Here is a 12,806-nt window from a genome sequence, read left to right as displayed (position 1 = left end):
GCCTGGACTATATAGAGTTCTAAGACATCCAGGCTACATAGAAGACTCTGTGTCAAAATAACAACAACAAAACTCTTCATGGTTACGTGTGGTGACTTGTGTCTGTACTGTCAGTACTCAAGAAACTAAGAACTGCTAACAAGAAAACCAGAAATTCCTTCATAATACACAACCAACTGTGTCCACTATTTGGAGTGCTATGAGCCAACTGAAGAAAATTATTAAAGGGATAGAGGAGCTACTCAGCTGAGAATCTCCAATTTGGAGGCTAATCAGACAGAACTTGGAAGTAACCTGGGACTCTATGCTTGCAACTGGTATGTATCTAAGCAGGGGGCATTCTTGTAGGGCCTGTATTAACTCTGGTCAGAATATGAACTGGATTGAACTGTAGATCACCCAACTGATATCGGATAAATACTTTATGGAGGAAATGAACTCAGAAGTATCAAGTGTTATGAGTAAAGAACATAGAAAAGTTTTCTCTATGGACTTAGAAACTTAAAATATAACAACTCCACTCCTCCGTATACATCTGAAACAAATTAAAATATGCATGGACACAGAAAGCATTGTTCATCACAACAGGAAACAATCTCAGCTATCAATTGATAAATGAAAGCAGGAAACAAAATCAACTTGACAAATGGATAAATAAACCCCTTACAACATAAAATGGACTATTACTTATTCCTATCCCCTGAAAATACTGATAAGATCTGCACCAGAAATAAACTCACAGACTCAGAGCCTATGAACCCAGTGATTCTGGCTTTCTTGAGGTTAGAGGAAAGAGGAACGTGGAAGCAACCGCAAACACTAGGCTTCCTCCGAGGTTGATAAAAATATGAAAAACAGTATTCATGGAGTGGACATATCAAAAGCCTTGCAATATACTTTATAACTCATGAGCTCTTTCTCTATCTTATTTATTTATGTGCTACATGTACAACCCAAGCCTTACCACTGAACTATAACCCAGCCTGAACATTTCAATTTAAAGGGAAACTAGGCCGCCTTGACAAGTGGCACAGAAGGCTCACAATCTTACTTGGCCAGCTCTCAAATTATTAAGATGGCTGGTAGAGAATGCACACTAACTGGAGTGCGTACTTCCGCCCCACTTCCTATGATGTGGGAGTCCTCATATGACAATCATAAAAGAAATCTACTGATAGTCAATACAAACACCAGAAATCAAAAGGACAAGCAAAACAAAACCCTTGCTGGAGAGTTTAAATCTGGAGCCCTCCAGCATTGTAGTTAAAATCTCAAGCAAGTCAAAAAAGTTCATGAAATCAGATGATCTGCAAGTTTATCAAATATGACTATTTTATGCTTAATAGAGAAAAAGTTATAAAGCTATTAAAATATAAAATCAAAATCAAATCCAAGCATCCTGTATTCTAGAAACTGTGCTCACTCATTCACCATGTACAGGGCCCTCCTATACACCAGCCATCCAGTTCCACGCATAGTTTCCAATATATCCTAATTTGGAGGGACTTAGCAAAGTGAGTTCATCATGTGGGGAAGAGTGGTGTTTGTACTGGTTAATCAGAGAAGGCCGGCCACCCTGAAGAGCTGCAGCTAAGGATGTGAACGGGAGCAGGGAGGAAAGGCCTGATGGAAACAAAAGGAGCCAAGACCTAACAGGAACCTGAGTGTTTGGGAGAGGTTAAGGCCTTAGCTCAGTGGTTCTCACCCTTGCTAACGCTTCCTTCAATACAGTTATTTCCACATGTTATAGTGACCCCAACTATAAAATTATTTCCTTGCTACTTCATAACTGAAATTTTGCAACTGTTTTGAATCATAATGTAAATATATGATTGCAGGATGTATGATATGTGACCCCTATGGGGGGTCCGACAGGGTGAAAACTGCTGCCTTAGTCCTGTCACAGTTTGAGCAAAATAAGGAAGCCAGTCAGGTTGTGACTGAAGTGGTCATTTGCCTTTTGTCAGATGTGCTGGAGAAAAACAGTAAGGGTCCAAAAGTGAAGCTGGAAAATCATCTGTGAAACTGCTAATATAAAATCCAGAAAGGAATGACGATAATGTAATCTGCAAGAGGAGACTGTTCACTTCTGGGTCTCTCGTGCAAGTAGAATTAACATAATCTGCAGATGGTCTGGTGATGGGGTGGGATGAATCTAAGGTTCCTAATTCGGAAATAAAGAAGCTGGCAAGTACCAACAAAGAAAACGTGTTTGGGGAAGAGAATTCATAAAAGCAATTTTATAACTGGGTGAGATGGTTCATGACTATAATTGTGGAAAAAAAAAGTGGAGGATTCCAAATTTACAGCCATTCTAGGCTACATATTAGGAGATCCTGCCTCAAAACAAAAATCATAAAGGCATTTTATCCATATTTGCCTCTCCCAATCTTCTGTCTTAACCACTCCATTGCAAACGGTTTTTTGTAGCATAGGTTCTCGGGTCTCAAGACAGCCCCCATCCTAGAGCCCCTGATTCCAGAGTCCATGCTATTTATTCCTAAGAGTTTTTATAATAGTTTTATAAAGGCATCTGAATGATAAGAGTTCTTTGTTTTGTTCTAAACATCTCAGAGCCATGCAGTATTCCTTTGTGATCAAAAACCTATCCTCAAAAACTTTTAAAACACCTGAAAAACTCAAACAAGGTTTTGCAGATATCAATCACGAGCAGACCAATTAGAGAGATACAATGCATGTCACCAAGTAGGTGCTCCGCTTAGGTAAGTAACAAGCCAAAGGGCATGCCAGATCACACTTTTAATTTTCCTTGATGATAAAGAAGAGTGCCTTTGAACAGTAAAAACTCCCATCATAACTTTCTCAGTACATAGCTAATATACACACAATTTGATCCATAAAGTTATTTTATTACGAATGTTAAGGAATATTTCCTCCTCCTACTGCCTTTCCCTAGCTGCCCTGGAACTGGCTATATAGACCAGAACTCACAGAAATCTGCCTGCCTATGTCTCTCAAGCACTAGAGATTTAAGGTGTGTACTACCATGCCAGAGTCCATTCAGTTTTTTAGTGACAGAGGCTATATATAAATCAGTGTACTGACAAGACTTGTTTCTTCTATGGAGTGCTGTGGATGGAACCCAGAGTCTGAGGTACATGGGGCAAATGTGCTGCCACTGGGCAACAGAGCCCCAGCCCATTTGCTTGACTCCTGAGCTAACTCATCATCCTAGTAACTTCTCTACAGTGCCAAACTTAGTGAATCTTCACTACCTTCAAATGTACAGCCTCTCTCTAGATTCCAGAAGTTGGCTTCAAATCTGGTTTGCTAGCTATTACATAATTTTTAAGAAGTCACTTCTCCAAATAAGTATCTTACAGAAACTGCTAAGTCACAATAAAAGAGTTACCTGACAAACTGCAGTAAGAATCAGATGAAAAAAATATAGAAGTACTTAGGAAAAGTTTTACAAATACATACAAGACAATGAACAACTCTTTAGACTATACAATGTGAATAGGGGTTTTAAAGTATTTCTGGGTAGCTATTCAACCTTGCCACTAATAATCTGCATAACAGATTTTCCTAAAGTAGACTTAGTTAAAGACTTGTTATTCCTGAATGCTTCTTCACTATACTCACAAGCTTTGTTCGCACTTTAAAGATTAAAGCACTTTCTTCCCGCTGTCATAGAGTCATTGGGAAGGGGTGCTTGAAGGGTTAAAAATCTATACACTTCGAAGACAAATATACAAGTGATAGATCCCAAACTAAAAGGGACAGAAGACCCATTACGTTGTGCTTTTGTTCACTTATGTTTGTCATTTACAAAGAATACTCTTGGAGAGAAGAAGGAGGTTTCCACAAAAATAACCACATTATAGTTGACAAACATCAACTATTATGTGCTAGACTCCTAAGATCATAACCGTAACATGGGTCAAATTAGGAAAACATACCAGATAGATTTTAGTAGTCCACTGCCTTACTCACTCAGCCACCTTATTCCAATTATGTTTTAATAAAAAAAAAAAAATGTTGGGGCTGGAGAAATGACTCAATGGTTAAGAGCACTGACTGCTCTTCCAGAGGTCCTGAGTTCAATTCCTAGCACAGCATGATGGCTCACAAGCATCTGTAATGAGATCTGATGCTCTCTTCTGATGTGTCTGAAGACAGCTACAGTGTACTTATGTATGATAAATAAACCTTTTTTAAAAAAAATGTTGTTGAGACAGGGCCTCATTATATAGCCCTGGATGTCATAGAACTTGCTCTGAAGACTAGACTCAGAGATCCTCCTGACTCTGCCTCCCAAGTGCTAAGATTAAAGGTTTGCACCACCCAGCTTCAATCAGGTAAATTTTAAAACTTTTAGTTTAAAGGAGTATGAACAAAATGGCTACATAGTAAATCTGAAAATATGTATGAAAGTCAGACTAAATAATTCATAACATGAAATAATCTGTAAGAAATGGGAAAATAGGGGCTGGGGATTTAGCTCAGTGGTAGAGCGCTTACCTAGGAAGCGCAAGGCCCTGGGTTCGGTCCCCAGCTCCGAAAAAAAAGAACCAAAAAAAAAAAAAAAAAAAAAAAAAAAGAAATGGGAAAATAAATATATATAATACATACACACACACACACACACACACACACACACACACAAAATGGAAAAAATAACCTGTATTGTTATGGTTTACCAACTTTTTAGAATCACATTTAAAAAACCTAATAATGCTTCTGCAGTATATAAGGGAAGTTTTAAACTCGTCTTCCAAGTGCTACTAGCACTGAAACCTATTACTAATATCTTTTCACTTAATTTTTAAAAAAATCTTTTTGAATTAACAAAATTAAGTTTAGGCCGATTTCTTACCATTTTAAGTATTACAATTGGCAATACTTAAGCAATATTTTAAGAATGAGTTCTTAGGGCTGGAGAGATGGATCAGCAGTTAAGAGTGCTTGTTGTGCTTTCCGAGGACCCAGCGTCCACATGGTGACTCACAATTTTAACTCCAGTTTCAGTGGATCTAAAGCCCTCTTTGGCTTCTTCAGGCATACACAAACATACACGCCAGGGAAAACGCTCATGCACATAAAACAAAAATATATCTGAAAGTTTTTTTAAAGAAAGAATTCTTTTTTTAAAGATTTTATTTTATTGTATATGAGTACACTGTAGCTGCCTTCAGACACAACAGAAGAGGGCATCAGATCTCATTACAGATGGCTGTGAGCCACCATGTGGTTGCTGGGATTTGAACTCAGGACCTCTGGAAGAGCAGTCGGTGCTCTTAACCGCTGAGCCATCTCTCCAGCCCTAAAGAAAGAATTCTTACTTGGTGGTTTCTGACTTTGCTTTAAGGAGAACTAGAGGAAGCAGAGGTGAAGAAAGGGAGAAGCAGGCATCAGAGTGTGAAGTGTCACACTGAACTGCACGCTGGGGGGTTGGGGATTTGGCTCAGTGGTAGAACGCTTGCCTAGCAAGAGCAAGGCCCTGGGTTCAATCCCCAGCTCCGGGAAAAAAAAAAAAAAAAAAAGAATAGAAAAAACTATGTAGGGCTGGAGAGGTGGCTCAGTGGTTAAGAGCACTGACTGCTCTTCCAGAGGTCATGAGTTCAATTCCCAGCAACCACATGGTAGCTCACAACCATCTGTGATGAGATCTGGTGCCCTCTTCTGGCCTGTAGTCACATATGCAGGCAGAATGCTGTACATAAAATAAATAAAAATAAATCTTTAAAAAAAAAAAAAAGAACTGCACGCTGACAGTGCTAGCAACAGCAGCTTCCCCACAGGATTCCCCACAGGACACGGGTGGGCACAAGAACAAAGTCCCTCAGGAGCCTGGCTAGGTGCTTCCAGACTAACATCATCATCTGTCTGACAGTACTTAGTGTGAATGAAAAGAAGTTGAGAACACTGGCAGAATACACGACAGCAAAGTCAGGCACAGCACATCAACCTGTAAACCCAGGCAGGACTCAAGAGACCCAGGCAGGAAGAGCTCCAATGTGAGGTAAGCCAAGGCTACCTAACAAGAACCCATTTCAAATGTGAGGTAGGCCGAGGCTACCCAGCAAGAACCCATTTCAAATGTGAGGTAGGCCGAGGCTACCCAACAAGAACCCATTTCAAAGAATGAAGCTAAAACATGGAAGAACAAGCTGGGCAGAAGCAGCCACACCTTCAACCTCACTCAGCACTCAGGAGGCAGAGGCAGGCGGTTTTACAGGGCAGCCCGTTCTACCAAAACAACACAACAGAAACATGAAAGTCAGTATAACCTCAATTTTAAGTCCATATTCTCTAGTCAGAAGCAAAGACTCTCCTTACTTGGTTTTACTGCATTTAAAAACTATTCCATTGCTAGCAAGTCTTACAATACAGATGTACAGTATGCACAGTTTTAAAATACAGCAGCTCCTATTTGCAGCTTAAGTAATCTCTTCGTTAGCAATAATAATATCCCCTATGGTAAGATATGGAAGTCTAATCTTATCTAAAGTACTTGTTAAGTTAATGAACACATTTGATCACTTAGTTACAGTGCTGTGTTTATTTACATTATTTTGAAAAGAACTAACTTCTGCTGTGGAGATGGTCAGGAAACAAACTTTGAGCAAAGATACTAAAATGAAAACCGCAAAGAGTGAGTCTGCTATGGAGCTGACAGATAGAGCAGTGGTTAAGAGCAACAATTACTCTTGTGGAAGACTCCAGTTTGGTTCCCAGCATCCACACCCAGCAGCTGGCAAACACCTGTAACTCAGACCCAGAGCAGGCGTGGCCTACACAGGCACTTGCGTGTGCGCGCGCATACACACACACACACACACACACACACACACACACACACACTGAGGGGGGGGCAGTGTTAAGACAATACACACAATTAAGAAATAAATAAATCTTTGTCGGAATGCTACTCTTTCCAGAAAAATTATCAGATACTTCGAAATACATATAAAAAGGTCAAGATTTAACTTTAGAACAGAAAGGATTGGTTCCTACACTAATCAGACAAAAGAAAGACACTGCTCCTCTACAGTAGTGGTTGAAGCATAGAAACAGGCAGAAAAGGCATTTTCCCCACTAATAAAGACAGAGTAAATTCCAAAAATACCAATCTCTCTTACAAACAGATCTGCCTTTTCTAAATACCTGAAGTGTAAAAGCTAACCAGCTCTCCTGCCAAATACAAGTGTGGTAGATTTTAATCTTGATTTTTAGTTTTAAATAATGCCTGTATCTTAAGACAGATCATCTTCAGGTGTTCATAACAAATAATGTCTTAGTGCAGAAAATCGTAAAGCAATCATATAGCCCATCGGCTGTCCAACTGATGTTCCACAGTTCCTTTTTTTTGGCCTCAAATGACGAAACTTCTCTAACGTCTCTGGGGAGATGAGTAAAGTATAACGTTTCCTGAAATTGTTCTTGTTTCGCTGCACCATTTCGTGACACCTCTTCAACTAGAAATGTTACTAGCAGTTTTATTGTTCTGCAGGAGAGGCCAACAGGACAAGCAAATGCAAAAAGAATACCATAAGGAAAGCAGATTGAAGGAAGATACAGGGAAAGGGGGGAAATACAGAAGAATGAAAACCATTTCTATCACAGAGAAGCGCCAACAATGAGATCTTGACTATTCTAGAAACAAAAGCCAAAAACTCTTCTAAGGAAAAATGCGGTTTCTCTTTACTTGAGCTGTTGTTAAAACTCCAAAAGGCGTTTCGCTGACGCTACAAGAGTTCTACTCTCCCTTCCTGTGTGCTTTAACACCGCTAGCCCCATCTGAAAATTAAATGCCCGCGATAGATCATGCAATCTCTAGAAACCACAATTGTGGTTGCCATCTTTGCCTGAAAAAAATCATTTTTCTCGGATTTGCAAGGGGGGGGGGAAGGAATACATTAAGTTGGAAGACGAGATAACCACCATCAAGTCAGAGAGGGCATGGGTTAAAAGACGCCTTCTACCAAACTAAGGTTTTAAAGGTCTGGGAAAGAAGGGCAAAGAAGACACAGCCTTACCGAGTCCGCAAGGGTGGGGCATCGTAAGAAATAAAAAAATTAAGAGGGCGAGTTTCTATCGAGGCGGAGGAGCAGGCCCAGGAGCTCGCACGCTGGGTGGCACAGGACGCTGGGGACAGGGACGTAGGGCGGCTTCGAAGAGACGTGGGCTGCCAGGGAATGCCCAGAGTGCGGGCTGACAGGAGGAGGCACCCACGGGGGCACAGGATGAAGATCAGAGAAGTGCGAGCAGGAGCCCAGCGATCCGAGGCTGCGCGTGGGAGGCCGGGCAGAGGCCGCGGGGCGCCGTGGGCAGGCGGCCGTCCTCGGCGAGGCGCTCTCCGGCTACCCCACGCTCTGCCCGTCTCCGGCCTCCCCGACCGCGGGCGAGGGCAGTGGGCACAGCTGTTTCCACCCCGCCAGGGAGCGCGAGGGGAAAAGCATCCCCGTGGTATCCGGGGAGCCGAGCGGCAGCGATCCTCGCGCAGGAGCGCGGAGCGGAGCCTCCACCGCGGAGCGCACGCCGAACTTCGCCCTTTCTTCCCCTCAGCCGCCTTTATGCTACAACTTCGCGGCCGCGACTGTCCGCGGCCACCGACCGACACCCCCGCTCCGCTCTCCACCCGGCGATCCCCTACGCCCCGAGGTCAGGGAAAGTCACCCGGAGCCGGGCCCAGAGGTCCCGGACGCCGCCCCCACGCCGAAGCTCGCCCCGTCTCGGTGGCCCTCTCACCCTCCCCGCTGCAGCAGCTCCGCTCACCTGCATTGACGCCATGATGAAACCATCCCCCCAAGGCCAGCGAGGCCTGAGACGCAGGGGGCGGAGCCGCCGTGCTCGCGTCACGCCGCGGGGGCCCAACATCCCGGGCACGGGGGTGGAGTCGCCGATGGGAAGGGGGCCCGCGTGCTCGATTGGCTAGCGCGCGGGTGCCCGGGGGGCGGGGCGGGGCGGGGCGGGGCCGGGTGGGCGGGGCCAGGCTGGGCCAGGCGCCTTGGGTACCTTGCATCCCAGCCAGTTTACACGCCCGCCCACCATCAGTGCTGGCTGGGTCGCTGCTCAGGGTTGGGCCAGCGGCGGTGTGTTGAGGTCAGGAAGCTGTCTGAATCCGCGGGCATTTGGTGGGAAGGGGATCTCATTTTGTTTTTCCAGCTACAAGTGTAAGATTTATAGTCCGTGCCGCGTCCCCAACCCTCGTATGTCTTTTTTACACCTACCGCGTTTTAGCTCCTGAGCCAGATACAACTTCACCTGGAGATGCTTTCTTTGCAGACCTAGGAAGTTTCTACTTTGAGGGGCAGAGAGTCACAGGTTTCCCCATAGGACAGAAAGAAAACTGAGAGCAGGGCAACGCTGTGGTCTTAAAGGCAAGAGCAATTGGATTTGCTGAGTTGAAACGTGCTGGGAAAGGAAGGAGGGAGACTAATGGAGTTCCCTTTTGTGTGCAATTTTTCTAGTTCCCCAACCCTTTAAATTGTAAAGTCCAGGTGTACTGTAATAGTCGTTGTTACATCAGGCTAACTTTGATTAGCGATTTCACTCTAGCCGTGACATTTCAATATAATAATATAGTTCACGTTATAATATACCTTCTACCATGCCTAGATTTCTCTTCAGCCTATTCTGTGGTGGACAGTGCATGATCAGATGACCTATGAGTGAGTTTGAGTAGGATACGCTGAGCATACAGAATTTATTCTAGAAATGTACCAGTTCTGCCAATATTTATCAGAAGTCACATTTTTAAAGCTCTTCCGGAACTGAAGATGTCGTTTGGTATATATGAAGAAAATGGAAACCAAAAGCTTGCACCTCGTGTCCTGTCTCTAAAAGAATCAAAGAGGATGGCATGTTGAGTAGAAGACTTTTACTTTACCAGAATGAAAGCTTAAATCTTTATTTTTATTAACTTGGCTTCGTTTTTAGACATTTCTTTAAGATATAAATATAATGGTGATGTAGGTTATCACTCTTCACACTTAAGATAGATCACGATGTTCTCTGGGAACATCCGTAAGAAATGTGTTCAAAAAAGGAAAAGATCTTTAAATGTGCCAGTTATTCTATGGTGTGATATTCAAGACGGTTTATCTTCACCATAAAGGGACTTTGTCATGGAGGTTTCCGTGACTTGCAATACAAGAATCAATCAGAAGCATATCCACCGTCTCTCCAGGTGTGTTGTTACCATTACAACTTGAAATAAAGTGCCCACATAACCGAGTGAACGAGGTAAGCTTACAGGAAGGGTTCTCAACCAGTTCTTCCAGAGATCTTTGTGCCTGTGATCTCAGGTTGAAATGTACCAGCTAACACATGTTGTTTAAAAGCTGATTCTTCTCAAAGGTGTAAGTGATGAAGGAGACTCCACAAACATAGCATTATGACCTCATCAGAGTAAATAAATAGCCGCCTAGGCAAGGTACTCAGAAGGGAGAAAAGCAGATACAGGAACTTTGTTGCTTACAGTAGAACTAATGTCTTGTCTTCACCTCACATGATCTTCACAGGAGGCAAAAAGTCCACGTTAATCACATCCTAGGAAATGCTAAGCAGTTCATAACTACCTATCATCTTTATTCTTTAATTTATACATAATAGAGGGTGGGGTATATAGTTCACTGGGAAAGTCTGTGGTTAACATGTAGGCGACCCTGAATTTGATCTCTCAGCATAGAAAGCAAAACAAAAGGCAAAGGTGTACAACAGACTGTTCCTGACATACTCAAGAGCAAAGAATGTGACTTTTGGGCAGTGTAAAGGCTACTTTCAGTGAGTATAAAGTGTTTCTAAAACTCTTGACTGTCCACTATTTGATGAAGATGCTCACATTTTTTTTCTCAGAACGTGGCTTATTGGATAGGCAACTTAAAGTGCCTGATAGTACCAAAAGGGGAAAAGGAAGCAAATCTCCAACAAGAGGGTTGGAATAGACACAACCATGGTAGAGAAAGACTCAGCAATGATGAAAGAAAAAATTTTAAAAGCAATATTTGCAATAAAACATAAGTAGCACAAAATGTAATGTAATTCCACTTATCAATTCAAACAAATTATAGAATACGTCTTTGAGACAACTAGAGCCAAGGAAAAAATAGAATGGATATGAAGGAATTGTTATTTAGCTGGAATTATTCTTTAGGTGAGTGGTGGTAGCAGAGGCAGGTGGATCTCTGTGAGTTTGAGGCCAGCCCGGTCTTCAGAGTTCCAGGACAGCCAGGGGCTATACAGAGAAACCCTGTCTCAAAAAAACAACCAACCAAACAGAATCGAATTGTTGTTTATATAAGATTTAATAATGGTATTCAGTTTTTAATTTCCACAGCAAGTAGGATGACAATCGGCTAGCAAGGAGAGGCAGTTCTTCCTCCTCTCCTGAACCATTCTGACTTTCATCTCTTGTGAGAAAAAACAGGAGAGTATAATGTGTGGGCAGGTGTTGGAAGTCTCCCCTTCCAAGGGCAGGAGAAAACCTGAGATAATGCTGACTAAGATAGCCATTGCACATTCTGATTGGATGGAGAAAATATGAGACCCTCTAGTAATATTGGAGGAGCCATAATGAGTGCAGGTCACTGCCACAATTTCTGTAATGTGATGCAGCTCACCGCTGCCTTTGGTCCAGTGACTCACTGGAGTGGGTTGCAGAAGCAGTGTGCTGAAGCTTTGCTTGCCGAAGTATGAGGACACAGTAGAAGACAGGGTCTGCTTGCCTGAGTCTGTCTCCCAGGGGCTGTTCATAGTTGATCTCTCCAGAGAAATGGACGCATCCCACACTTACAGCTTACTTATTGTTGGTTAGAAAGGAGATTAAGGGGGCAGGAGAGATGCTCAGCGGTTAAGAGCACTGACTGCTCTTCCAGAGGTCCTGAGTTCAGTTCCCAGCAACCACATGGTGGCTCACAACCATCTGTAATGGGATCTGATGCCCTCTGCTGGTGTCTAAGACAGCTACAGTGTACTCATATACATTAAGTAAATCTTTAAAAAAAAAAGGGCATTAAATGAGGATTGGAGGTTGGATTCCCATCCTAGCCCTGTCATTAGCAATCGTAGATAAGGCCCTACAGTCTATTCCCTCATTAATACACCAAATTGCATAACCTCCATGGTTTTGTATGGATTTCAAATTTGGGCAGCTAGTAAAAAAAATTATTTGTTTGTTTTTGTTCTTTTGAGATAAGTTTTTCTCTCTTGTAATCCCAACTCTATAGATCAGGCTGACCTCAAACTCCGAAATCTACCTATTTCTGACTGCTGGGAACAAAGATATGCCCCATAACTTCCAGCTTTTGAAAATTTAAATTTGCTTTTGGATGGTGGGAGCAAAGACATCATGTAGGCTAGGGGGCTATTAGTCCGTGTGGCAGAATTTACCAGGATCCACCACCAGAAGATTTTTAACATAGAATAGTTGAATTTCTGATGCATGGACTTTTGAGGACCATAAAACATGAAAAGCTATGGGCTGATAACCAAGAAATGAATGTATTGCTGGAAGAGAGATTTGGGATGCTTTGAGTGACCTGGATGCTTTTGTTAGATTTAGGAGGAGTCTAGGAATGTTCAGAGACTAGACTGTGGGAGCAATGGCCTTTGGGGATTGTAGAACAATAGCTAGTGACTAATCATTTTAGAGCTACGTTATGCTTTTTGCTTTGTGTGTTTGTGATGTGTGCATGTGTATGTATGCATGATTGCACTTGGGTAGGCACAGGTTGGAGATGTGTACATGTGCATGAATGTCAGGAATCACCTTTGATCACTCTTCTATTGTACTCACTGAGGCAGAGTCAATCAAACCTAGGGTTTGCCAAATAGAGTTA

The 12,806-nt window shown here is 42.6% G+C and overlaps 1 protein-coding gene across 5 annotated transcripts in view; it reads right to left on the bottom strand.

The window, feature by feature from the left end:
* Ube2w (ubiquitin-conjugating enzyme E2W) overlaps positions 1 to 8,847 on the bottom strand; it is a 57,425-nt gene extending 48,578 nt beyond the window's left edge. For 2 of the 5 annotated variants that reach the window (XR_015687444.1, XM_087659975.1), the window contains exon 1: positions 8,743 to 8,847. Coding sequence is in view for 2 of the 5 variants with exons in the window: in XM_087659975.1 (XP_087516101.1) it covers positions 8,743 to 8,844 (102 nt within the window). In the remaining 3 variants the exon portion in view is untranslated. Of the gene's footprint in view, positions 1 to 8,003 lie in introns of all 5 variants that reach the window. The other 3 variants (XM_087659977.1, XM_087659976.1, NM_001401288.1) reach the window with 2 other exon arrangements.
* Between the last annotated feature and the right edge of the window lie 3,959 nt (positions 8,848 to 12,806).

This window comes from Rattus norvegicus, chromosome 5, assembly GCF_021556685.1.
Source record: "Rattus norvegicus strain SHRSP/BbbUtx chromosome 5, alternate assembly SHRSP_T2T, whole genome shotgun sequence".
Classification (NCBI taxonomy): domain Eukaryota; kingdom Metazoa; phylum Chordata; class Mammalia; order Rodentia; family Muridae; genus Rattus; species Rattus norvegicus.
This window is presented reverse-complemented; position numbering and strand designations above follow the sequence as displayed.